Below are 27,847 nucleotides of genomic sequence, written 5' to 3' on the forward strand. Positions count from 1 at the left end.
TTTTGGGGCTACAATTGGGATAAACAACTGTCATACTAAATGACAGTTAGAAAGAATCCTCCAAACACTTTTGTGCCGGGTTAGTATCACATTAGTGGTTTCAGTTTTATACCTCCCTGCACTGCTGCATATTAGTGGAATATGATAAGTTTTCATGGGATACCACAGATATACTATATCAGAAACAAAGAACACATGGACTTCTACCTACAAAGCTGCATATATATCTGATTTTGAAGACTTGCTGTATCTCTGATGTAAAAGTGTTTGAGTGAGTGAAAAACATACTGCAAGAGCAATGCATTTAGTGAGAACAATTTTTAATAGAAAACATATTTCAAAATTATTTGAGGAAAAAATACTTTCCCCACCCCATAATTGAAGGATCTGTGGTATGCTCACATAGAATGTCAAGCTTTAAGTGTAAAATTTAGACAGCAGAGAAAGTCTGCAATATATATTTATAATTTTGTGGACAAGGATGTATTTATTCAGTTCAAAGATCAAAGAAAACCTATGCAGTCCATTTACCATTGCGTTGAGGAGTCACCTAACTCTGCAGAATATGGAATTTGTATATACATTTTTAAAAAAGAATTGTTTCATGAATTCATCAGTGAAGAAATCCTACTGAAAAAGAGTAAGAATCAGTTAAATACAATGTTTTATTAGTAATAGTGTCAAATGCAATTCATGTGGCAAGTCTGTAGTTTGCAAAACATTTGCTGATTGGAAAGTGCTAACAAGCTTAATGTACATTCAAGTACATTGCTTCAATTTGAAGTGTACTTTCTCTACTGGAGCGTCTGGATGTATCATTGCTAATGCTAACACTGTGAATTTCCCACTTCAACCCACCAAATATTCTAGGAATAAAGGTGTACAAAATTTCTCCAAAGTGACGAACAGTGAGTCTGAGACACCTTTCCTTTATAGATAAGGAAAAAACCCCAAATCAACATTTTATACTTGAGCACCTAAACCAGTGCGTAGGCATCGAAACGAAAAGCCCAATTTTCAAAGGTAGCTTTTGTAAAAGTACAGCACGCTTTTCCATTTGCATGATTTTTCTTTCTAGACTAATCTGTGTATTCGATCAGGCCCAAACATTCATACCAGAGTATCCTCTACAGAGAATGGACACCTTTTCTTCATGCAATTGCAGTTCGTCTCTGATTGCAATCAAGCCAGCATGTAGTCAGCTGTCCCTCAGTCCAAGGAGAGAGCAACTGTGACAGCACGTGCTTCTGGGACAAAGCTGGACACCAGAGGGATGTTAACCAACGTAAATATGTCATGCAAACTATCTGTGACATCCTGACCCCACAGTGTTTGGTTCTTCCATCTCCTGAAGTGCTTTGATCCAGTGGTGGACTGTGAGGAAATCTGCATGGCCTCTTAGGTGGGAAACCATTCTGACCGATGCAGACGTGGCTGGACAGACAGCCTAAAGGCCTTAACCTTGTCTCCATTGGGCAAAGAAAAGTCCTTAGTGAAAATATGCTGGTATCTATTGTTCACTTAGCATAATCACCAGTGCTATTATTGTTAAATGAAAGAGAGCCACCCTCCCCTAAAAGCAAAATCATCTATTTAGACACAGCAATGTTCTGCCTCCTTGTGTCATGCCACTCCATGGTCGTTGCTATTTCTCTCACAAAAATGTCCAGTAAGGGTTTTTTTCCTTCTCAGGACTCTATTTCTTCCATCACTTCCATCACAATTGTTCGAGGGCCCGTCAGGATGAGGTTGCTCACTGTCCTGTAATCCAAGTGGAGAACGTTGAGGCCATTGACAGATACAACAAATTGGCAAACCTGATGAGAAAAGCAAGCAGCAAAAAAAGTTACACATTAAGACTTTTTTGGTAAGGTTATTTACACAGATGTACTATCAACTCCTGGGCATCCAAAACCTCCAGAACTCTTCACACCATCTCACTCAGCACTCTTAAGAAAAGCACATTTCTTAAAATTAATCAGGCAAGTTAATTTTCAGTAGAATTTTTTGAAATATCACTGCAACTTTCAAATTGGGAAATTTTGAAGTCCTACATCAATCATTTTTCTTATAACAATTATATTTTTCTTATAACAATGATATTTTCTGATATCAATGGTGCTTTGCAAACAATATGGGACAAGACAGCTCTGACTACTGCAAAGAGTCTGTTATCCTTAGTTTGTCTTAACCACTTCATAGAAACCATTTTGGACAACTCTTGGTAGTCATGGTGAAAATATGCATCATGTTTCCAGGCTCAGGGCAAGGTCTGGATGGTGACTTCACTAGATTCAGTGCCAAAATCTCCACTGGTACAACATGAACCCAAAGGTTCCAAATTCTAAGAAATAATATCATGGAAGGTGAAGTCAGTACTAGGATGGATTAAAATGTCACTGCCATTTTCAGGAGATACTCCTACACAGATTTAGTTCTTTTTACTTTTTATGTGAACAGTTTTTGGTTTTCTTCACCAAGTAAATTAACTCTCATTAATTAATTTCAAACATGTTAATGTTTTGTTTTTAAAAGCCACAAAAAATTCAAACATTGAAAGTCTTGTATCATCAGAGGCTGTTTTCTGTCCAAAAAGTCTTGATAGAAATATTCTGACCAACACCACTGTATATCTTAAAAGAGCTAATTGGAGAAAAAGTCACATCAACATTGTAAAAAACTGAGGAGGAAAAGAAAGATAACAATACTGATTTCTCAAAAACATTAAGCCTTCTCTGTATCTAATCATAATACTACAGTATTTGGTAAAAAGGTGAAAAATGTGTAGTATCTAGATCTGTGTTTTTAATGATAAAAATATGTGGCCTAAAGCAACAATAATATCATCCTGATGTTTCAATGAAAACGATACATTCACTAGAAGGTTATGTTACTCATAAGTCATCTTGAGTCTGTAAGAAAAAAGCTATGAAGCAAGTATCACTAGAAATTTTCACGCTTTATTTTATATTTTTACCTTTCTTATTTAGACAGAAACACAACACAGAAACATATCCAGGAGAGGTGGGAAGCAGCTCTGGTGTCTTCCAGTGCTAGCTCTAAAACAGATTTTCTCTCAAGCCAAGTCATTTAACTTCTGTGCATCAGCTACCTCCCCTCTCAAGTAAAACGTGCAGTGAAACTCAATTCGTATTTGTGCAAAATGTACAGAATGTAGCTATCAATGTTCCATTTAAGGAAAATTATAGAGGAAGCAAAGCCAATCCAAAAATGTAACATTTCATCAAAAATGCCACTGATGATTTTAATCTCTGCTCCTTAGAGCCTCTGCACAGGAAGAGCAGCAGCACCAGTCCCTGAAGGGAGGGCAGACCTCTCCCTTGCATCTATCCCTTACCCTCAGAACTCCTCTGCAGAGCTGAAGATCCTGGAAAGCCTTACTGGTAGCCTAAATGATCACCAAAGACTGGCAATCAGCAATACCACTTAGCCAACTTCCATGGCAGTATGGATGTATCTTTCCTATACATTCATAGGCTATATTTAAGCTACAAGTAGCATTGGGAAAATGGTTCCATTTTTGCATGCAAACAAAGCCTTCTAAATTTTAAGGATTTTGGTTGAAAAGGTAACCCATCATCCTCTGCAGTGTTCCTCAGTATTTAAGAGGCATGTCTATTTAGTTTAAAATGCAGATTATTGCAGTATCTATAGGTCTCTTAACTTCCAGCAGTATTTCCTAACGCGTTCTATGGCTTTCCAAGATTGTATCAAGTTTTACTGAATTACAGCTCTGGCTCCAGAATAATATTTGAGTTGATTTAAAACAGACCTGCAGAAATAACATTGTCTCTTCTGGCTTAATGCAATTTTTGGAAGTTGAATGGCTGATGTTTGTTTTACTGCTGCATATTCTCAGACTTCTCAAGTTACTGGAATCCCAATGCATGGGACTCATGTTTGGCCAGGAACAGGCATGCAAGCATGTGATGGATAAATCTGCATGCTGGATCATGTCAGGGACATTCGGGGGCCTTCAGGGAACATCCCTGCCAGAGGAACAGACTTTCCAGACCAGCCAGCCACTCGCACCAGGGCTGCAATGGTGTAAATGTGGATGGTACAGGCACTGCAATAGTGAACAGCAATCTGGATGCCAAAGAGTGAATTTCTTACACAAAAGACAAGAGTTGACACGTCTGCATTCTCAATGTGTTTGGTTTAATGTATGCCCTTGGCAGTATTATTAATCAGCAATGCATACGGGCTGAGAACAGTCCCCTTCGTGCCATCCTTTGGACTGGATCCAAATGGCTTATTAGTCATTCCAATATTTCAATATTCCAATATCCATTTCCAGTGGATAGGATTAGATGCAAAAAGCCCAGCCAAGCCAGATTAGAAGAAAAGTGTGCAGAGGAGGACAAGGCACAGAAGAGCGTACTTCTGTCCTAAAATTTCATGAAAAGAACAATTAGGAACAGGAGTAACAAAGAACCAGTGACCCTGAGGGTAGAAAGCTCTCTCCATGGCTCCTAGGGCTGAGTTTCTGCAAATTCCAGATCCGGCTCCCTTAGGGATAAAGAAATATGGAGCCATTTGCTGTGTCCTCCACTCCTGATGAGCGGAGAGAGGATTGCACAGTCCTGACCTCTTCAGTATGCTGAGTGCCCTCGACTCACCCAGTTTTCTTCTCCCTACCGCAGTTTTCCATCCAGCGTTGCATCCAGCAAGGGGAAATGAAATGCAGCACTGCTTCGTGCATTCTGGCCACCATCAATCCTGCCCCAAAAAAGCCCACATCATGCATTGCTCTCTTGGTGGAGTTACAAAATGAGCGAGAGCAAGTGAGTACTCACAAACCAGCCCTGACTGAGCATATCAACCCACATATTATTATCTCAGGAATTTTCTTAAGGAGACTGGTGTACAAAATTGCGATGATTTAATGTTACATTTATAAAAACACATTTCAAAAAGCTGTAAGGGCTCAGCTCATAGCTATAGCTGTTGAGGGCTTTGTAACTATAAACATGTAAATTTCTCCGTTGGTTTCCACACATCAGTAACTATAATAGATAATAAACTACAGTTAAAAGAGCCTCAAAGAGCCTTTTATTGCTCATTTCCTCATAGCTCTCCAAGGAGCCTGACAGGAGATAAGCATCCATTTTTATCCCTCAGACTTCAAGAAATGACAAAGCCCAGAATAAATTCCAACCATTTTGTTGGTCAGGATGTGGTGATCTAAAAACCACACAAACTATAACAGTTAAAGTAACACTGAAATGAAAAGACTCCCTTAATTAATTTCAAATATTTAAATGTTACAGTAATAAACACTTATTGTTAAGTATTTCAATTCCCCACCTTGGCATACAGCATCTCAGAGAAGGAGGGATAGCAGAAAAGGCACCTCTGTCTTTCTGTGTTTTTTCACTGGCACATACAGGCAGTTTAACTAAATCCAGGTGTTCCCAGGAAAGGAAAACTTCAACTTTGGGCTTATATGTGAACAGAAAGGATCTGGGAACCTATCACTTAAAGGAGTTAACAAAGATTTGTCATGCCATTTATCACCAAACTGAAGATGGTGAGAAGACGAATTATAATTAGTTTCCATAACATTTAATGGCCAAAATCAGGATTGTGCTGTACTTGGATCTGTACAACCCTGCCTCCCCCTCTGGTTATTTCTCTTCCCTCCATGGCAAGCCTGGGCTGCCTGCCCCTTCTTGGTCTTGCCAAGCTGCCCTGGAGTTGTTCATCCACACCCTTTGATTTTCCTGCTGGGAGAACTGTCGGCTGGGCAAACCAAAGCCCCACTCCCTCACAAGGGGCTGCCTGCACCGGGGCTGGATGGATGAGCCTGCGTTGGTCAGGAGCTGTGGTCAGAATGACTGGAGGATGCTCCCAAGGGATGTCAGAGACCAGCTGCAGGCATGGGCGTGGAATTGCACAACTACCTTAAAGCAAATTATTGAATAAAAACGTCACATACCTATCACTAATTCTTAGCGTTCTGCCTCAGGATGACTTTAATATTTATGAATCCTACAGGAATATTTTTTGAGGATAGGCAGTTAGCCTAGATTCTCAGATATTCAGATGCTGTTTGTGCTATAGGCTTTAGTCACCTGTCCTTGTGGAGCCAGGCCTTGCTTGCTGGACTTTTTTCAATTTAATATATATTTTTTTTTTTAAAATACTTTAAAATTTTCCTTTTTTTTCTCTAGACACACTTTTTTAAAGGGTGCTGGGAAAGATCATGAAGAGCTGGAAATTCCCACCACAGAATTCGACTTAAGTGATGATTGCAAAGTTCTTTGGGACAGCCCTAAAAAAACATTTAAATTTACAGATGTAGTGAGTACAACCATTCATCACTGGTCATGAAGCAACTAACAGCCACGCAGAGCCAACAGATAAAATATCTCAAAACAGTAGGATAAGACCACGATTACACAGCCACTTTAACTTGACATAAAATTTTAAAAAAGCTTGAGATGAAGAGGAACACAAATGCTCGTGCCAGCATACAGGAGGCAGCATGGCTGGAGGTGGCTGGGGGACTGCCCTTCTCCACAGCAGCAAACGTGTGCACCCCATTTCAGTGGCCATGGGTTAAGGCTCTAGTTCTCAATGGATTTATCATTTACATTTCGGTGTCAGGGTCAGTGTCTGGAATCCACTCTGGGGGTTTTTTTTGCTAACTTCTCTTTAAGAAAGAGTGCATAAACACTATTACTAATACAGATCAAATAGTTACCAAAGAAATCAATGTTACCAAATACAGCATCAGCTTGAAATTCTTGACTAAAAAGCTAGATTATGCAATTACACATTAAAGATAGTGGCAAAAATACTGTTTTTCATCAGTACTGATATTTAACTCAATTATCTGGGCAGTAATGGGACCATTCAGGGTTTAAGACTGCAAAGCACAAAGTCTCTACCAGCACATGAGTTTTCTCCTCCAACAGCACCAAGGTCAACCAAACAGCAAAGTTTCCATGCTCTGGCATCAGTGTAAAGACATGCTGAAAACATTGCCACTAATTCATTTCCATTGAAGGTGCGAATATTACTGTACGTGTGGCAACTGCATGAAGGAAAATCTTAAAAAATGCTGGAGAGAGAGTGTGAAATCCAGTCCTGCACTAATCTTTCACTCCAGAGCAGCCAGGATTTCACCCCTGGACTCTGTGCAGATCTGAAACAGATTTCTAGCAGCTGGCAGCTCAAACCAGGGCCACATCCTGCTGCAAAGCAGATCCCTTTGAAACCAAGGTACTTCATAAGTTATTAGCACACTGCCAGAAACACACAGTTGTTGGGAAAGCGGTGTGCTAATCAGGGCTGGCTTGGTCGTCCACCATGAGACAGACTGGATTTAACCCTTTGCTCTGTTCATAATTTGTACACACACTGATTTACATAGTTATCGGATAGTTTAGGACATGCTCCCTTGACTACTATTTCTTCTTATTATCTGATGTGATGCCAAAGTCACACAGATAATTTTTACTTTAAGACAAGGCATTCCCAAAATACATGGAAAAATGTATTGGTTTCTTTTTGTGTTTTTTGTGGTTTCTTTTTTTTGTTAAACCTTATTAGCATCAAATAGACATTATGAATTCAGGCAAATGCAGGAGTTATTTTCAACCCTGGAAAGTTCTTCAGCAATTTTCCTAAGAAGTAAAGCTTCTAAATATAACTTCTTTCAGAGCTGTCTAAGGAAAAGTGTATTTTGACAGTTTTACAGAATAAAATTGATACCAGAATTGACAATATAACTAATTCAAAAAGAATAGTCCAATGTTAGTGGTTTTGCTTTTCTTCTTGCTAATGAAAATTAAGATGAAATCCATTACAGAAACAGGCTGCTTACATTTCTGTTCTAGAGATACCCTCAATTATTATAAATAAATGCTTTTTTCATGTCCTACTAATCCTACAGGGACAAGGATCAGCTGGCCAGTTTGAGTAGTTCAAGCTTATAATTGTTTCATTATGGTATTCTGAAACTCATTGTGATCTTTCAGAGGAAAGGTTCTTCATGCGTGGTTAGCAAAACCATCTATTTTCTATGTGTAATCTGCAGGAGAGACCTGAGATATCCTGATTTCTATTAAATATCAGGCCATGCTGTCAGTAAGAACCCTTTCTTACAGGCACCCATGCCAACTGGGGCTGAAGGATTAACATTTTTCAATTGTCAGTGACCTGGAGATGTCTGAAGCATAATACCCAAGAAATCAAGCTCTTCACACTTTATAGATACTTTTTAAAACTCTGGGCCAGTGCTAAGATAGAAAACTTACTGGCTGATTGCAGTGGTATGGCCACAGCTATCACTTGTGAAGGTTACTGAACTGCTGAAACTGAGAAGGAAAAAGCAAAGCAAAAAGGGAAAATACATTCTTTACCATTGCTTGTTTAAAAAGGCGATAGATCTGCTTTGGCTTTTCTTGTCTTGCTGACAGATTTCAGCAAAATTCAGGGAAGGCTTAGGTGCTAACAAGAATGTAACATCTGAATTGCAGCTTTCCAGCCTTCAGCAAGGAGGAAGGGGACATTCAAGCTTCCAACATTTTAAAGGAAGAGTTATGCTTCCAATGGGATTTCCCCTCTGACATTCCCCTTGCTCTTCAGGGGATGCTGGGAACTGCTGCTCCCATTCCCGCCTCCGGAGCACTGCTGCATTCTCAACAAACAGATGGAAATCAAGGCATCATTTTTAAAATCTAATTTAAATATGAAATATGAAGGAGCTGGGAAAAGAGTGAAAGTACACACTTACTCCCATCTAAGGCTGGTATTTTGTCACCGAGGAATAAAAAATTACACTGTTTCTACTTTTTATTGCAGTTACTGAGGGATTTACACGCGGGTAACCATGCAGGTTTAACCTGACAGTTGTTAGCTCTTTTGAATAAATCTTCTGAGCTAGTTACCACTTCATCACTTTCTACATCACACACCACGCCATGGGTTTTTACACACACTCCTTAGTGATAACACCAGAGAATGAGGTTTCCCTCTTCTTAGGGTGTAAAGAACTAATCTTGCTTTTAAAAGAAACATGGAAAAAACAGGTTTGTTTACTAAAAGCTGGAGATTTCATTACCTGGTTATTACCTGATCTGGGACCCCACAACCCCTTCTGCCAGCAGAAAGGGACACCCTTGGCCTGAATTGCCACGGACTCTGTAGATCCAGGTATCAAACCTCTTCCAAAGGGTAGGAGAGTTTGTAGCAGGACTTGGTGCTTGCACTCCCAAGAGGTGCTCCTCTCCCTTTGTGTTGGCTCTAGGCAGCAATGCACCAAAGGCAGGCACCGCTCCCTTTCAATCTTGTGCCAGCAAAAATAAATAAATGAAAGGACTTGTCTCCAGGCAAAATAAGTTCCCTGATGTGCCTGACATGGCTGGAGGAAGGAGGCAATAGATACATATCTGGTTGGAGGCAAAGGGAAAGAGGGAGATGAAAAGGAGATGAAGATAGGATCAACGTTTCTGGCAGCAGCTTACACTTAGATCAGTAACCTGCAGCTTAAGTTTTCAGATAACTTAAAGTCCCAGTGAAATCAATGGCAAGATGGATGTTAGGGTAGAAGGAACAAGCGCAGAGAAATCTGAGGCAGGAGAAAAATGACAGAGGAAAGAGGATGCAGGGCTCAACTTCTTTTATACCTTTACACACACAGCCTACATTTATGCTGGTACGTGGGCTCTTCTGTTTTAATAGGTAACTCATAGCCATAAAGCAGAGGAATCCCCGTGCTCAGCAAAGAACCCAGGTTACAGAGATGCTGAACATGCTGCCACAGAAGAGCCTAAGACCCAAGACTAACCTCCTAAATAAAAGCAAACACGGGCAGCACTGAAGTATTTGCTCCCACTCTGCTAAGCTTTACACTGTCACCCTGGAATGAGGAAAAGAGATGAAAAGCAGAGGTCCTAAAAGCTGTGTTTCCAGTTAGATGATTTTTTTTTTTTTAATTAGAATTTATGCAGTCTTGCTAGGATTAGTAAATCAAAACTGGAACCTAACAATTCAAAACCTACTGCATGTCGCTGGAAGGTTAAAAAATCATGCAATGTCCTTTTCTACATAATTGAGGTTACTGGATGAAACAGAATAAATTGCAGCTGTGTGTTCAGCTCTGTAAATATCTCTAGCAAATGTGTAATTGGCTGTAGAGTGGGTGGTGTGGGAGTGGGCAAGTATCCAGGTCTTGCATAAACACAGGATTTTCTCTCTAAAGGGACACATTTCTTGTTCAATCTTTACAGGAGTATTAAGTTGGCCCACTGTCCCATCAGCAGGATAGAAACTGGGTTCCAGCAGAGCATGGTACAATGCATAGCAGAGAAAACCAACCCCATTTAAAGAATTGCAAACATACGCATGTAATTCTGGCTCTCCATCTTGGTCTGTGGCTGCAGTCTGGTATGGATGGTTTGCCTGAGCAGGGCTTCATTACATATTTTCATTACATACTTATTTTTTTGTTTTTGAAAGAGAGGCTGAATTTTTTATAGTATGCCGAACTCATTGGTCTCTAACTGAAAAAATCAGAAATTAAACAACATAATATAAAAATAAAAAATAAATACATCTAATAAAATAATATCTCTTTTATAACATAATATAATAATTCACATAATATAAAATTAAATCATAGATTCTCAAAGGGCCTCATCATTGGTTCAGATAGTGTCTGTCTCCCTCCCTTCCCACTGATGGGAATTAATAGGAATTTAAGTCTTTTTTTTTCACCAGGAATAGAATGAAACCATTGCTGTGCAAACTCCACAAATAGAGTGGACAAATTAGAGGGGAAACCAGCTGACCTAATAGCCCATGAGAACAACTCTTGTTTTGGGGAGGGCAGCTTTTGGTGTGCTCACAAGTCTCAGCTCAGTAGCAGCAGAGCTTCCCCAACAGGTTGACTGAGCGGTCAGAGAAACACCAACACAGCAAATGGGAATTACTCATGTAGGTGAATTAAAGCTATCTGTAGATACCTGGAGGGTAATAACATAAGAACCTAATACCCTGAAATGCAAACCTTCCATAAATACAGAATAGGGAAATATAGGTCACTGCTTCTCGTGGCCCTAATTGGGAATTGGTGTGTAAAATGACTGACTTAATCTGAGTTCCAGTGGGCAATACCCACAGGTAAAGTCAAGTTGGACTGGGCCACATCAGGAGAGCAAACTAGCGACTGCATGCTTAACTTTATAAGCATTTTTATTGTGTACTGCAATTTGATACCCACCACAGAAAAGCTCTGAAAATGTTTAATAACTTGAATGGCTAAAGGTGGCTCTGGGTGAAATAATACATCAGTAGCAGAAGAACACGGAGTCTTAGCTTAGAAATAATGCCTTTTTATGCTTGGGTTGACCTTTTAGTGTTCCTTTTTTTTTCTTGGTATATCTATACCTAAACTACAGTTGCTAAAAGAAAAACACACATAATGAATAAAGAACTTAAAAACTATATATCAGTTTACCTACAAGGTCAAATATAATTAGCTAAACTAACTAAATGTAGCTTGTTTAGGGCCCATATTAGTTAAAAATAGTCCCTAAACCAGCCCAATAAGGGAGTTACAAGGGCAGTCAGATCTATGCAGGGCACCCTCAGCACCCTCTGGTATCAAGACTGTAATGAGCAGGAATGGTCTGTGCCATTTGAGACAAACAGCTGCTCTCTGTTTTCACAGACAAAAGTGCAATTGTTTTTCCATGTGTTTGACTAGCTAAACAGAGCCTTGGCTTTAATGCAACATGTTTCCCGAATCATTCACTTATATCATGAAAGGAAGCCAGCTTGTGTCTTGAGCAGCAACAAGAAAAGACACGGAGAAGTGCAGAGAAGAGTCTGTAAAGCAGGCAGCCGGGGAGCAGCAGCATCACTGAAGCACTCAGGGCAGACAGCTGCGATAGCCATGATGCTGTAAACCCAACAGCATCTGAGGCCCCTTCAAGGCTTTGAGTGAAATGAATATTGCAACTAAACCTAATAACACAAAATGCTTTTCATCCTCAATTGAGAGCAAAAGTAGTTCAAAATGCCAGCATTTTGCTGGACTGGCCTCTAATTTTATGTCTTCTTTATAGACACTTAGGATACTCTTTGTAAGATTTCAGTCATTCCGTAGATAAGTTTTCCAGATGACAGTCCTCTCTTTAGAGCCTGGCTACCTAAGAGTGACCTGCAATAGCCTAAGAAAGCTTGATCAAGGGTAAGATCCCAGCTGTTCTGGCAGGCACTAGATCTCGTCGCTCAATGGGCTACAGATCACTCTGGAATTTGGAAGCTGTATCAAAACACAAGCACAGCCCTGTTTTACAGTGCAGCTGAAAGCAAGACTGCTTTCTCTCTTTCTGAATGGCTACAGCTGTAAGGCTTCACGAACAATCAAGAAAGCACTTTCATAAATGCACTATGTTCAGATACCTGGGTTTTCCTGCCATAAAACACCATTTACTCAAAAAGAATTTTAAACTTACTTTTTATTAATATAATGTGACTAAATTTTTAAAAATCCACTGACCTCCGATTACAAACCTGCAGACAAATTTTTTTTCTGAATTGTATTTGTTATTGATGACAAGGAACCAATGTACAGACACAAGTATAGTAGGTCACTTCTTGCCCAACAGCACTTTAGGTGACTGGCCTACAAACAAGTTCAATTCTAATGTCAACTACACCATTGTGAATGCAGAAAAAAGAGCTCTGAGGTATTATGAAATTTTCTGTATTTGCATAAGGCTTCAGTTGTAAAAAAAAAAAAAAAAAAAAAAAAGTCATTTTATTGCCCAGTAAAACTCTCTCTCTGTTAAAAGTCTTTAGAAAAAATCACAGTTATTGGAAATCTAATACTGTTCTGCAGGCCAAAATTCAGGTCTGGGATAAGCAAGGAAGACCTTGCTAAACCTGTGTCCTGTAAGTTTAGGGGGGAAACAAAGGAAATTCATTGTTAAAGGTGAAATTTGTACTCAAAATTTGTACCCACTCGTTTTATATTTCGCCTAGGAATTCTCACTGCCTTCATTCCTTTCTCTATAGTGAATAACATAGATGCTGTCGTTCAAAAACAGGACTGAAAATCATAAAAAGAATTTTTCTGTTTTCTTTTGTGTGTTTGCAGTTTATATGCTGCTGGAGTGACATTTGAGCACTGTACTGCCCATCTGCATGGGAGTGGATCTTTCCCCTTATACTCCAGGGGGGTGACTTTTCACGCACAGAGTTCTGGTTTCTTTATCATAGAACAGTCCCTGATAGTCACAGCAAGCACCTAGTCTCTAGTCCAGTATAAAGCTGTCTGATTTTTTAATTGATTTTATGTCCACTCACTTAGGAGAACAGAAGCCCATGGTCCATTCAAGAGACTGCAGTCCCACACCCATCTACTTGGTGGTGACTGTGCATTCAGAGGCATCTGCACAAGGGCAGAGTTCACTTAACCATCCAAAACAACTTCAACAAAAGTACTATGGCCTCAGAAGAGATGTCTTCAAAACAAACTGATCCTCAAACAACTCCACGGGGAAAGAGGCAAGGCAACCAAGGAAATGAGAGCAGAAAAATGGAGATCCACCAAAAATAGAATGTAGGATGAAATTCTGATATGTCTGAAGACCATGGGAGCTTTATCATGGCTATAAAAGAACCAGAATGTCATTCTTAAGAGTCTAATAGCTTATTAGTGGAAAACAGAGCAAAATAGAGAATTTTGATAAAGACTAGCAGAGACTGGAATACGGTGCTATTGTAAATAGAAAGCTTCTACTCACCCCCAGAAGAGTTACAGCCTGGGGAGGGATGGCAGGACAGTACATCACAAAAAGTATTTGGAGTTGATGCAAACATAAATTCCTCACCAGGAGGAGGAGGAGGACGGCTTAGCAAGAGGAGAGTTGTACAGACTGAATTTTGAAACTCAGTGGAGCCTGTGCTGGTGTAACATTGCTGCATGGGAGTTGGTAGCTCCAGTCTATACATTTGGATCTATGTGTTGCTCTGAGACTGGGAAACCTAAACCATACACTGTGAACGACAGCTCCAGGAAACACAACAACACTTTAGCAAACCTGGAGTTTTATTCATTTGTACTGTTACAAAAATGGATCTACTCATCAAACTTTTTGATTATGGCAATTTCCATCTGTCTAACCCCACAGTACTTTACGAGAATATCTATGTATTCTGGTAGGAAAATGGTCAGTGAATTTGTAACAAGGTAAAGAAGAGAATCCAAATCCAAGTTGTGTCTTCCATGTGGCCACCATGGGGCAGGTTCAACCAGCAGGCCAGTGGTACAGTGTTTCTAAGATAGTCTCCCGTCACTCAGAGAGGTCCAACAACGATAGGGCTTCCACCACGGAAAAGGAATAAAACAGAACGGAGTAGCTGGTGCAGCAAAGGGGCAGAGGAGAGACTGATTAGCAGCTCATCCAATGCTGCACTGGGATTCCCAATGACAAGGAGAAAGAGGGACTGCTGAGAAAACATTTAATGATTTAAATCAACCTAAAGACACTGTGCTAATGCAAAGGATGATCAAGGACATAAGGACTCCGTTGTTGCACTTGTAGTATTCTGTAATGAAAGCAAAGAAGAGATTTGCCAAACCTCGTCTCCTTTTGGCAACCAGTCAAAATTCTGGCAATGACACACAACGCAGCTCCCAAAATCACATTTTCCTTCCGTAAGAGAAGCCCCTAGTTTGGTAAGAGGGCTGAATTCACAAAACTCTCAGACAAGAGGAGATGGGTGTAATGCAGTTTTCTGCCCAGTACTCATAGAACTGTGTTACTATGATAATGTTGATGGCAATAATCCCAGTATAGTTAGAGTAACAGGGTTTTAAGGTAGGTCCAACCTATTGAAAAGTGGTAACAGGACTCTAAAAAATTTGGGAGCTACATTGAGGTTAATTAAACACACCCACTGGAAATAGAAACTTCAGGTCAGTTACAGAGGCATCACCACAGCTCACCAGTGAACTCCTTGAGAAAATGATGACCACAGACCAAAAGGAGAAGGCAGACATAGCGTAGGAACACCCAGGCACAGATTCATGCATTGAGCGGGAAAATATAGTGACTGCTATACATGCTCTTAAACAGTTGTCAAGGACAACCAACCACTAATCCATTTTTCAAGTTCAATGGCAGAGTTGAGCATTTTCACATTCACAAATATTTGATCTCTTCCAACTTCTGTTGAATCATCATGCTACTAACACAGCTGCCTTACTAAATTTTTCTTTAGCGCCTTTTACAAAGATTTCTACTAAAGATCAAATGAAAAAAAAAAAGCATCCAAACTGTTGACCATTACATTCTTACTATGCTCTTAACACGTCCTAACACGTCCACTCTTCTTGAGCAAGACTTACAAGATGTTCAAGGCTAATGGCTACCATACTCAGCTCATTCACTCCAATCTCTGTGATAGTAGCACAAAAAATCTGAGGTTCTGGTTACAGCTGAATAAAAATGAAACACGGAGCTGAAACTTGTTTGAATTTTCTTTGGTTTTGCAAAACCAGAGTTGATTTTTATGGTAAAATATGAAATCTGATTTTTTAAAATTGGATCTCTCTAAAGTCGTAGGTGCTTGAATATACCTTCCACATTTCTATGGAGGAGCATGGACCTTTATGTTATAGTTTATAATTAAATACTATCAGAAAATTAGGCACTCACAGAGACATGTTTGAAACTTATATATACATTTATATTCAAGCCCTACAGTAGTGGCATTCATTGCATGCAGTGCTACGTGCATTTAGCTCTACTGCTTCTCTATTTATGGACAAGCTATGAAAGCATTTTGTCAGCAACTTTTTTTGAGTGTTCACATTACCAAATACATTCATTCTGAATTCACTCTAATGTAATTATCAAATTCAGCAGCCAGCTGATAACACAGCTAAAGGAAAATACCAACCTGCCTCAGTGTTTTCATGCTGTAATTAAAAACAGATGGCAACTCGTGTAATTTATGCTTTTCTACAATCAGTAACATGTTGGTATAAGATAAGAATTCTAAGACTGAATTGCATCTGCTTCAACAACACCATATGCTAGTGCACAGTATAAATATTTATCCAAACCTACTTCATCTTCTCATTTAAAGCTCAGTCACATGTGATAGTGAAAGTACCCTTCGGATACCTCAGTTAGCACTGAAGCATCTCCCCAGCACCAAACACTGAGGTATCTTCCCTTTCCTAACTTCATGGGGGGTTAAATGGAGGCATGTTTGTTGTGCCTTATTTATACAATATAAATCCCAGTCTTCAAGCTCCCACTAAGCTGCCTTTAGGAGCTACAAAGAAGTTTCTCACTGACAATGTCCAAGCTTCTCTACTTTTCCCACTATCCTGTAAAACAGTGAAGTCTGACCACAGCCACAAATGGGATACTTTTTCCTGGGGGAATATTTTTTTTTTTTTTAGGATTTTTAGACTGGTTTATCTTGCTTGTCAAACAGTTAAGCAATCACCAGGTTTGAGGTCAGATTGGCAAGGACCATGGAACGGGTTTTGCATTTCTCTGCAGCATGGGGTACGTTCAACCTCCCAAGAACCTCACAGTTCAAATTTCTTCCTATTGCAGGAATCTAAGGCATTGGAAATTCCTCTGATGTCACATGTTTTTGGGTTGGTTTTCCCACCACTTGGCACCTTATAATGCATAGCTTTTAGTCCTTTACGTTACATGCTATAATATATTGGACTCTTTGGGCTAATCAGATAGCACCTATGTTCCCTTGATTTCAGGGAGATCGGGCTTGATGACCTCAACGAACCTGACAGTAATCTGCTCCATGAGACAGTGGCTGCTCAATTACACTTGAGATTTGGCTCTTATTCTGCTAGTGAAATCATTTGAGAACCTGGACCTGAAATAATCATTTGTGAATGCAGAAGATGATAGCACAGGCAGAAAATTTATGAGGCTGACCTCCTCCCTTTGCCAGCTTTTAAAGATCAGAAGGAGAGCAGAACCACGCTGAAATGGTCCTGGCTGTATGCCGTAATCCCCAAACAGAGCTCAGAAGACAAGGGGTTAGTACCAGTGACCATATGTGGTCCTCCAACTCCCTGCTACTAACTGAAATGAAGAAGAACTAGAATAGGATAGAAAAGCTTGAGTGACCATTGGCAACTTGTATGATACAAAGACCTTAAGTATAAAATCTACAAACACAAATTTGCTCAAAATCAGTTTAAGGAATAAGATATTCTTTCGCATTCCTCAAAGGTTAGAGCTGGGCACTGATTTATCCAACCAAAGGGAAGAAGAGATAATCAGCAAAATGAGTGATTAATTTGTTTCTTTCACAAGCCTCACACAAAGCTATGTCTGCTTGCTTTGTCACACTCTGTTGCAGTGATGTCACACTAAACAACATGTGATGCATAATTTAAGTCACTAGTTTGAAGTCAAGTTGTGTAACTTTTCAAGGAATACTTGTACCTTAAAACCAGAAATTAACTTACAGAGTAAAACAATGAAAAAAGGGGGAAAAGAGTTTTCCTGACAACAACTGGCAATATTTAGCAGTGTCATCATCAGAGACCCAAATTTTGCAGCCAGTCAATACTGAATATTAAAGCAACCTAGGAACTTCAAAATCCTGCTGTTCCTGTCTTCCACTGCTGACAACAGCAGACAGCAAAACAGAGCTGTAAATAACTTAGAAGTACGCATCGCAACACTGACTCCTTTCATAGCCCTGTGTCGCCTCCAGCTCCCACTTGTTAATGCGCTTACAGCAACCACGCTCTTCGCAAGGCTGTCACAGGCAACTGCACTTCAACAAACCCTGTCTAAAAATACTTTAATAAAGCTAATTGACAAGATATTTATTAAATTATTTGCTCAGCTTCATACTTGAAACCTCAGACTGAAAATAGTAATCCTATTTACCAGCCCCAGAAGAGGTATCAAGACTTAAAGCCAAAAAACATAACACTCTCTCACACCTCTTCAGCAGACCATGCTTGCAGGGATTTTCTCAGAATTAAATTGTCTGAAAATTTCCCCCAGAAGAAGATGTCACGCATAAGGAGATGGCAAGTGCTGCCACGCAGAGGTGCACTTGTGTGACAGAGACCCGTGCATCCCAGCCACCCAGCGCCGTGCCCACCACACAGCTGCTGTGTGTGGCCAGAGCTCCATCCCAAGCCCATTGAGATTTCGACTCAGACTCCCAATTCACAGCACTCTGGAGCAGGGCAAGACCCCAGCCAAACTCAAACTGAAAGCAAGCCACCAGAGTCCTCCAGGTGGGTTGCGCCTGTAATGTTTACTGCTTTATAAAATACATGGTAGAGTATTAAGTGCACAAACTGAGGTCCTACAATGAGACTGTAGGCAGCAGTCCTCTCTCAACAGTTTGTCCAGTGTAATGCAGAGACAGGAATATAGTGCTCTCCAACAGAGGTAAGTGCAAAATCACAAGCTTTACAAATAAAGACACTTCCAAAAACGATTACACTGGATACATCTCCTTAGGAGGAAAAACCCTGCTGCTACTGCCAAGAACTTTTCTACAAACTGCAACGCCAAGTCTTGGCTCTTCTTCAAATTCTTGCCCTTTTCATCATAGCCAACTTTCCTTGTTAGCACTTCTTTGGTGTAGTGCTCAGAGCAATACTGGCAGACAAAAGCCTCTTGCACCAGCCCACCAGAAGTTACCATGCCCCGAAGTCTATTTTCAAAGTGTCCCTCCTGCAGCTTCCACACAGGGGAAGGTTTATTTTCAAGGAGCTGTCATATAAAGCCTGTCATACGATTCCTTTAAATTTGCCAGATTGAAGATTCTGTAAACAGATGGATTAAGTGACATAGATTTTTAAAAATTTCAAATACTGCACTATAATTTACATACCTATTGCCATGGGAACACCTCAACAAAACCTCTTATTTTCAAAGAAAATTGGCATTTCTTCACCAGGAGCTAAAGGTATTCAGTGTTTCTGAAAATGGGGTGCCGATTTTGGTGTCTAAACAGGGACTCATCTAAAGTACTGCCATAATGTTTCATGTGCAATTCTGCTCTGAAAAGCTTTACATAAAGCTAGCATCTTTGCAAATAATCAGATCTGCCCTTTGTGCAAATTCGAGGCCATATATACCAGTTTTACTGTCTAAAATACTGCTTGCTCCCCTCAGGACCATGGACTATTTTACATTCTCATGTGTTGAACGGTTCAGGTAAACCTCTGTGATCCCATCAGAGTACATGAGCACATGGAGAGCATGAAGGGAAGATACAAGGACATAATTTGGTACATAAAACCAGTTTCAGAGGTGAAATACAGAAGAACCCAGCTTAACTGAAACATCCTAGTGTGTAGTCACAGGACTGCCAGCATGAAACCAAAAGTAAAAACAAACCAAAGCCCTACTATATTCAGATCTAAGCTGCTGAGTGCAGAAGTGAAATCTCTAAGATTATACATATGACACCACAGTGTTATTTTTACAAGTCAGGTTTCAGAATAGATCTACTTTGTTGCTAGCTGTTATATTCAGAGACTAAACGATACTGTAAAGTACTAAACTCCCAAGTTCAGGATCTAGAACATACACATGAATAAATTCATTATTTTTAAATTTAAATCCTTTAAATTTTAGGCAGGATAACTGTTTGAAAATTATACTCTTCATATAAAAATTGTAATTGTATATTATATTTAAGTATTGTATAAAACACATTAAAAATTCCAGCTCCCTCAGGAGTCAAGACATTTGCCAGCAGATAGTGTCAGGACCTTGTGCACCAACAGGCTCTGCAGCTGCCATTCCCCCTCCCAGGGGTTTTTCTTGCCTGTGCTCAAAAAAAGTAAATGTTTCAAAGACTGTACATTCTTGTAGGTTTCATTTTTAAAAAAAACCAGCAGCTGGAGAGGAGAAACCCCTGTAGTGCATTTGCTAAGGAGGGTGCCATGGCAGGTCTGGCATCGTGTGATGGGCAGGATGCACATCCCTGGAGTCGTGGCAGCACGTGCTGCATCCAGATTGGTGGGTGTGAATATACAGGCAAGAGGCAGCTGGGGTAAGTGTGATGGGAAAAGGAGACGTATCAGAAGGAAGGGCAAAATTCATGGCAAACTGGGCTGCATGTGGAATACATCTGAAACCTTCAACTGTGTTCTTACCATACAATAGAAGATGACATAAACTGATAATTTGATCTTTGCATCTGGCCCAGCCTGGACATTGGAGTAAGTGTAGCAGCTAATTTCCTTTTCTTGCTTTTATCTGTACTTGGCATAATGCTTTGCTTTTATTTTTCCCACTGTACAGTACATTAATTCACAGATATATGCAGGATGTCATCCAAACCTGCAGGTGAGTCAATGGGCGCTGCATTAGCAGTACAAAAGTCTTCACATGGAATTTGTATTTATTTATTCTTAAATCATGTATGAAACTATTTCAGCTCTTTATGAAATATTAAAGTATCTTACATTCTTCCTTCCAAAATGTCTTGAATCTTAACTGCTTTACAGTGAACAATGGGTTATGCTAGCTTCACTTTCAATAGGTATGTCTGACTTTGCCTCTTCCTATACAGGCAATGTCCAGAAGCTGCACACCAGCAACCACATAAATTGCAAAGTAAAAAGAGGGAAGCTAAAACTGTGCAGAGTTGGAAAAGGTGAAAATAAACAAAAAAAGCCCCCAAAAACCAAAACACCACCACCACCACAAACAAAAAACCAAAAGAAACCCCATGAAAGGGAAAAGATCAAGAAAGCAACTTGGAAAGGATAAACAAGTTTCACAAGGAAAAAGGGCTTGAAGAATCTCAAGGACATTAGAAAAGAAACAAGAGGAGGGTGAAAGGCAGCAGAACTCACTGTGCACAAATGCCTGAAACTGAGACAAAGATACTCAACCCTGGAAACAAAAGCACCTCTCCCTCCTCAAGTACAGGCAGCCCAAGACCTTCACTGAGCAGCCCAAATACTGCTGGTAAATCATCCTGTTTTGAAAACCCACCTTCATCCCAGCCGCAGCTGCTGGCCCGCTGGGGTCCACAGCCTGGATGTGGCAAGGCTTGCTCCCCCGCACCACAAAGCCCCAGCCCACTGCATCACCAACGATCTGGAAAGAGAAAAGAAGGATGTGGTCACCTTCAAGTAGCTCCATGAAATTCAAGGGGGTAACAGATAAATGGTTCAAGACATAATTTCAACATCTCTCTACTTCCAACACCTAGTAAAGGACATTGTGTACTGGCTGCTATATCACTCATGAGAAAGGCTCTATCCAAATGATTCTTCTTGCCTTTAATGAACCTCTTTTGTTGAACTAGGAGGCTGTAAAAAGCAATGCTTCCAACGACTAGGTTCAAAAAAGTCTGTACAGAAAGGCTTTCTCTAATAGTGAATATGAATCAAAATTTTGGTCCCATCATAGTCTAGGAAGACCTAAGTAGAAAACTTCAATTTGGGTAGGTAATCCACTCCTGCAGAGCAAGTATTACCAGGAGCACAAAGTCTAGATGAGTTTGTATAACAATTAATAAATGTTAATTGCTTTATGTAATTTTACAGTCCATTTAAGTCAGCAGTACTACATTGGCATAAAGACAGGATAAACAAGTGCAGAATCAGACCTGAAATGTGTGGAAGTACTGATAACGGAGTGTGGGATTTTAAAGTACAAACCTTAGCAAATGCAAATAAGCTCTGATTATCCCATCAGAAAATGTCTGTTTGGATTACTTTATGCATACAACATGCAGAAAATGAAAATAAAAAAAAAAAAAATAGTGGAGACATACCGTAAATGTTTTTCTTACATATGGGGCTCCAGGCATCAAGAGCTCATCAGCACTCACAGGTCTCTTCAATACTGTGGAGGTACATAAATGAGTATTCAATATAAACATTCCTCTGGAGTTTCTCCTAATAAATAAGATACAGTATTGGGATACATCTTTTTGGTCACATTTCCCATACATTCTTTCAGTTCTTGCAGACTTGCTTGAAAGTAGTAAAAGAGCCAAGGAAAAACCAGCAGAATAACTCTTGAGTACAAATGATGAGATCTTTGGAAAATCAGGGCATTTAGCTAACAGACTTTGTTGCCTGCAATCAAGATACACTAAACACTACCACAAACATCAGAAGTGGCTGTTGCAGTGTTCAAACGAGTGACTGACCTTCCTGACATGGAGCAGCTTTTCTTCACGGCTCACTCTGTGAATGTTGGGTGGTCTCTGCTATTTTATAAGTTAGGTTTGAATCACAGAATTAAGTAATAAGAAAATTCTGCTTGAGTCAGGAATTATTCCAACAAAGAGATTTCTGCAATTGTAGGCACTGACATCTAACCCCATCTTATCCAGGGACAGCCTAGGTAACCTATAGCTGGCTGGGATTTTACATGAAAGGAAATACCATTGAGTTTCTGCAGGTGATTCCCCATTGACTTGCTATGCATTGGGATAATTTCAGAATCACAGAATTGTCTAGGTTGGAAAAGACCTTGAAGATCATCTAGTCCAACCATTAACCTAACACCGACCATTCTCAACTACACCATATCCCTAAGCGCTATGTCGACCCTACTCTTAAACACCTCCAGGGATGGGGACTCCACCACCTCCCTGGGCAGCCCATTCCAATGCCTAACAACCCGTTCTGCAAAGAAATGCTTCCTAATATCTAGTCTAAACCTTCCCTGGAGCAACTTGAGGCCATTCCCTCTTGTCCTATCACTTGTTACCTCATTAAAGAGACTCATCCCCAGCTCTCTGCAACCTCTTTCAGGTAGTTGTAGAGGGCGATGAGGTCTCCCCTCAGCCTCCTCTTCTCCAGACTAAACACCCCCAGTTCCCTCAGCCGTTCCTCATACGACATGTGCTCCAGACCCTTCACCAGCTTCGTTGCCCTTCTCTGGACACGCTCGAGTAATTCAATGTCCTTTTTGTAGTGAGGGGCCCAAAACTGAACACAGTGATCGAGGTGCGGCCTCACCAGTGCGGAGTACAGGGGTAAGATCCCTTCCCTGTCCCTGCTGGCCACGCTATTTCTGATACAAGCCAGGATGCCATTGGCCTTCTTGGCCACCTGGGCACACTGCTGGCTCATGTTCAGCCGGCTGTCAATCAACACCCCCAGGTCCCTCTCTGACTGGCAGCTCTCCAGCCACTCCTCCCCAAGCCTGTAGCGCTGCTGGGGGTTGTTGTGGCCCAAGTGCAGCACCCGGCATTTGGCCTTATTGAAACTCCTACAGTTGGCCTCAGCCCATATCTCCAGCCTGTCCAGGTCTCTCTGCAGAGCCTCCCTACCCTCGAGCAGATCAACACTCCCACCCAACTTGGTGTCATCTGCAAACTTACTGAGGGTGCACTCGATCCCCTCGTCTAGGTCATCAATAAAGATGTTAAACAGGAGTGCTCCCAAAACCGAGCCCTGGGGGACACCACTCGTGACCGGCCGCCAACTGGATTTAACTCTGTTCACCACAACTCTTTGGGCCCGACCATTTTCCACTGAACAAAGTAAATGTAAAGTTCTGCCAAATCAAATCGATGCTATTCTGTGTACCATTTCGTTGTCTACAAATGCTTCAAGAAATGGAGGACAATGGAAAGATATATGTTCTTCACTGTATCTGCCTGCTTCACCTCTAAAATTATGGCTGCTTTTCTTTTAGTGATAAATAATTTTGATGATGTCTGCCTTTTCAGTCACAGGTGGAAGATAAAATTTCTCACAGATGGTATTCGAAGACGTTCATGAGTTTCTTAATGACATTCATGGAAGCAGGGAGAATTCTAGCATACAAACCAATATGTTTTTTTTTTTTACTTTCCCATGGATTTTGACAAACTGTCATTTAGCCAGCATTACACTTTGCAGAGCATGCCTGGTCAACATGAAAAACCTGAATGATTATGTTCATTCAACAAGTCAGAATCAGGAAAATCATCCATGCAGGACTCCCTTGAGTGCCTCCCTTCATTATACCTCCAGAAAGTTTTTTTTTCTGATGATTGTTTTTCTGCATGACTGGTCAAGTCATGACCTGGGCTTTTTTTAAGTGTTTGTCTGCAAGAGAACTCTTCTGACAATACATATACCACTGCCTTGTGCTTACTAGCACACAGTTCAGTGACATGTTCTGGGTCTGGATAGCAGGAAAATATTTGTGAAAAAAATCACTTTATAGACCAGCAGAGTATTAAGAATTCCTCCGTAACATTTACATCTGACAGCCTTATGTTAACCTAAGTGAGATGACGTGTGGATCTGTACTTGCGCTATGGGAGAAATTACCCTACATTGTATAATTCTTTAAAATAAGTCTGTTTATAAGCCCATTGCTGTCTTCTTTCAAATATGAGTCTGTTAAAGCTATTCAGAGTTTGAAAAGTAGTCCTAAGGGAGAATTTCTCTTAAAAAATAAAGAATTTATGCAAGGGTAACATCGGCCTATCCTTTTTCTTTCAGTGTTGTGTAATCCACTGCATGAAAATAAATTTGTTCTCACTACTCACGGGTTGCCACTTCGCATATAATCAAAACCATAAATGAACGGAATAGTTGGCATACTTCAGATAACACACATTTATGGGCAGTGCATAAATGCTGTTTTATCTGTCCCAGAAAAGTTTCCAGGATGTAATTAATGATGTACTGGGGCCAAAGAGCTCCCCATACAAAATCTATCACAGCATTTCTGGGAAGTATACCTGAGAGATATTCTGCCAAAATGTGATAATGTGGCACTCTTCATATAGGCACAAACCCATTGCACATAGGGGTAAACACATCAGAAGGTGGTGCCGAATGCGCAAGAGCAATGTACTCCAGGGATGCAATGACCACCAGCACTGAGAGCATTTCCCCAGCCTGGACAGCAGGTCTCGTGTAGAGGATTAAGGCTTCTGGGCATGCAAGCCTACTGAGTCCGTCAAATTATTTTAATTTAGAGCCTCATATTGAATTCCCAGCAGACCCTAAGGAGGGGGAAGGAAATGTGCTAAAAGGAGAGAGAAAGAAAATATCCCCATAACTACGCCTCTCTTTCTGATGGCCAGTCTGCACAGCAGGAATGAAATGCACTTTAGCTCACTCATCTCCAGAGTAAATTGACAATGTTTTGAACAGGATTCATATAGTGCTTGAGGCACTCTATAGTAATCACTTCAAATGCCAGCATCCCTGTGAAAACAAAGCTTACACACATCCACTGAAGCCTTCTCCCATTGCACAACACTCCCCACACTATCAGCAGAGACCCGGTAAATTTGAAATAATAAGGAGCACAAAGGGCAGAAGGGACTCTGCTTTGAAATTCAGGGCTGTTTCTGAGGTAAACAGAGAGGCTGAAACAATATCTATCCTGGTTTGCTTTTCCCTTCCCAGATGTAGAGTAAGAAACAATTTTAAGTGAATTGTGGAAGAATGGGTGTGTTTAACCTTCTGGCGTGGGATAGGAAATCCTTTCAAAAGGAAAATAAGCTTCAAAACTACTTTTACCTTCCTAAACAGACTGGTGTAAGACCCACACAAATGAAAATGTTGAAATGGTCCCTGACAGGCTGAAACAATGCTGCCTTTTTATAGAGGCTGATGTTTTCTGAGTTGCATCATTTCATAGCAACTCAAGCGGCCACTGGATAGTTAAACTCTCCTCTGACTTACACCGAAGGAATGTTTCTAGGAGGAGATTTGAATTGGTTCAGAGCTTGGCAAGAACGAGGCAAATCTGGGCCTCGGACTGCATGTCCTCCTAAGAGATAAACTGCAGCTCAAACCACAATTATGGGCTTGATGCAGAGATTATTGGAGGCAGACGTCTGGCTTGTGTTCAGAAGGACTTCAGGCTAGATGATAATAGTCCCCTCTGGTCTACAAAACCTGTGACGCTGTGTATTAATGTATCCTTGAAAAGATAAACTTAGACACAATGCTAGGCATTCTTCATGTTGCCTTCTCCCCAAACAGATGTCTGTGCCCCGGATCCTGTGCATCGTAAGCAATGCTGGTGCTCACCAGATTTGGGGTTGCAGAGGACGGGGGGACTGCTGCTGAGCGTTGGGCTACTGCTGAAGTACCCGCTGCTGCCACAGCTACTCATGCTGCTCCTCCGTACTGCTGACACAATCTTTATCTCCTTGGTGGGACTCACTAGAAAGAGAGAAAATACAGAGAGAAGGGGAACTGGTATCAATGATTAAACCCATTTCCCTGGTTTCTTTAAAACAATAGCATTAAGCCATCCTTTTACAGGCAACACTGGGAAGGGGTTAGCGTGTTCTACATAGTTAGAAGAGTCACTGCATGAGTATAATGCTGCAGCTAACGCAGTGGCTGAACTGCTCCCATTGCAGTGTCTTCTAGGAGGCATTTCAATGTAGGGAAGTAAGTTTTTCCAGTTTTCCTTTTACTTCGCATTTATTCTTTCAGTTGTTACTAGATATTGCTGTACAGCAAATGCTGCAGGACCCCTTCCCCTCACTTTTACTCATCTTGAAAACTCCACAGAGAATGTATGACAAGTTATTTTGGACTTGGGGGATTTTAACCAGTTCTGTTTGTTCATGGACACCAAACTTTGATCAGCATCTGAAATGCTATTGATACAGATACAAAACCACCCCAGGAAGCTAAAGATTTGGTAAACTGAGTGGATGGACAACCCCTATGAAGAAGGACACATGATATCCAGCCCTGCTTTTTTTCAGACAAACACTGAAACCCCTTGTACAAAAAGGATTTTTTACCATCGCATGGAGTCACCCTACACACAGCAATATAGCTGATGAGTCACCTGAGAGAAAACTGGTGTGTTTTCTGTTGTCATGGTTCTGCTTGCGCAGGCAAAATGGGCTGTCATGGCTTTCTGGCACCAAGCGAGATTTCTCAGTGAGGAGCTCCATTAATCGCCGTCGCCGGCGGAAATTCATTCTGCACTGGTAGAGCAAGTTGCTGTCCATAAAATGGTGCTTGTTGGACACTAGGAAAAGAAATTAATAGAAAGTCTATGCCTGGTAGGACTGAAATCAGAGCATACCTATCTGCAATGTGTGCCCTGCACACCTTGGTGTAAGAAAGCAACACCCAGAACTCTCCCCTCTGCAGACTCAGAAAAAGGAGGAAGGTGGACAGCTTCACGCAGGTAGCTTCAATACACATGCTTTTATAGCGTTGATAACAAAGTAGGGACTTTAGTGGCCACTGCTAAGAGGAATCTTCTACACTACTTCGATTAATGACAAGCACTTCGTATTGTCAAGTGGAAATGGAAGTGCTTTATCCTTCCGTGTCAGGTTGCATAATGGTCCATCTCCACGCGTGCTTCCTCTGTATGCCATTTTCTGCTGCTGGTCACTACAGACCAGACTTAGCTCCTTACATCAATTTTTTTGTAAATTCATCAGTCCAGGGCAGCCCCTGGGACCTCTTACTGACTACCTTGTTCAGAGCTACAGGGCAGCAAAGAATCAAGACCTGTGTATTTCCTCTGTCTTGTTCACCACAGACACCATGTCCCAGACACTTCCTGCAGGCCACTTCCTCTGCTTCACAAAGATACGCAAGGTTTGGGAACAGGCACACGGCCAAAAATCATTTCTTACATAATGAACAGAAGTCTTAATTACAACCTGTTTCGACACTGAGAGCAAATCCCAGGTGGCTGGTGTGAGAGCAAGAGCTCCGAGCCTACCCCGCAGACTGCAGCACCGCCATATCGTCTGCATGTTCGCTGCCACTGATGCTGCATCTTAATAGCGATGAAAAATGCAGCAGTTGGACAGAGATCTGTGCCAGTACCTGAAAGTGCTCTTACTCCTTCAGGGCTTGATT

The 27,847-nt window shown here is 40.8% G+C and overlaps 1 protein-coding gene across 1 annotated transcript in view; it reads right to left on the reverse strand.

Moving 5' to 3' along the window:
* Positions 1-303: 303 nt before the first annotated feature.
* The window catches only part of DEPTOR (DEP domain containing MTOR interacting protein), a 77,299-nt gene continuing 49,755 nt past the window's right edge, over positions 304-27,847 (reverse strand). Inside the window, exons 6-10 of the mRNA XM_074849049.1 lie at positions 26,811-26,996; positions 26,033-26,167; positions 21,808-21,878; positions 21,021-21,125; positions 304-1,817 (exon numbers count right to left, since the gene is read on the reverse strand). Of these exons, the coding sequence (XP_074705150.1) occupies positions 1,689-1,817; positions 21,021-21,125; positions 21,808-21,878; positions 26,033-26,167; positions 26,811-26,996 (626 nt within the window). The 3' untranslated portion in view covers positions 304-1,688. The remainder of the gene's footprint in view (positions 1,818-21,020; positions 21,126-21,807; positions 21,879-26,032; positions 26,168-26,810; positions 26,997-27,847) is intronic.

Source organism: Strix aluco, chromosome 1, assembly GCF_031877795.1.
Source record: "Strix aluco isolate bStrAlu1 chromosome 1, bStrAlu1.hap1, whole genome shotgun sequence".
NCBI classification, from domain to species: domain Eukaryota; kingdom Metazoa; phylum Chordata; class Aves; order Strigiformes; family Strigidae; genus Strix; species Strix aluco.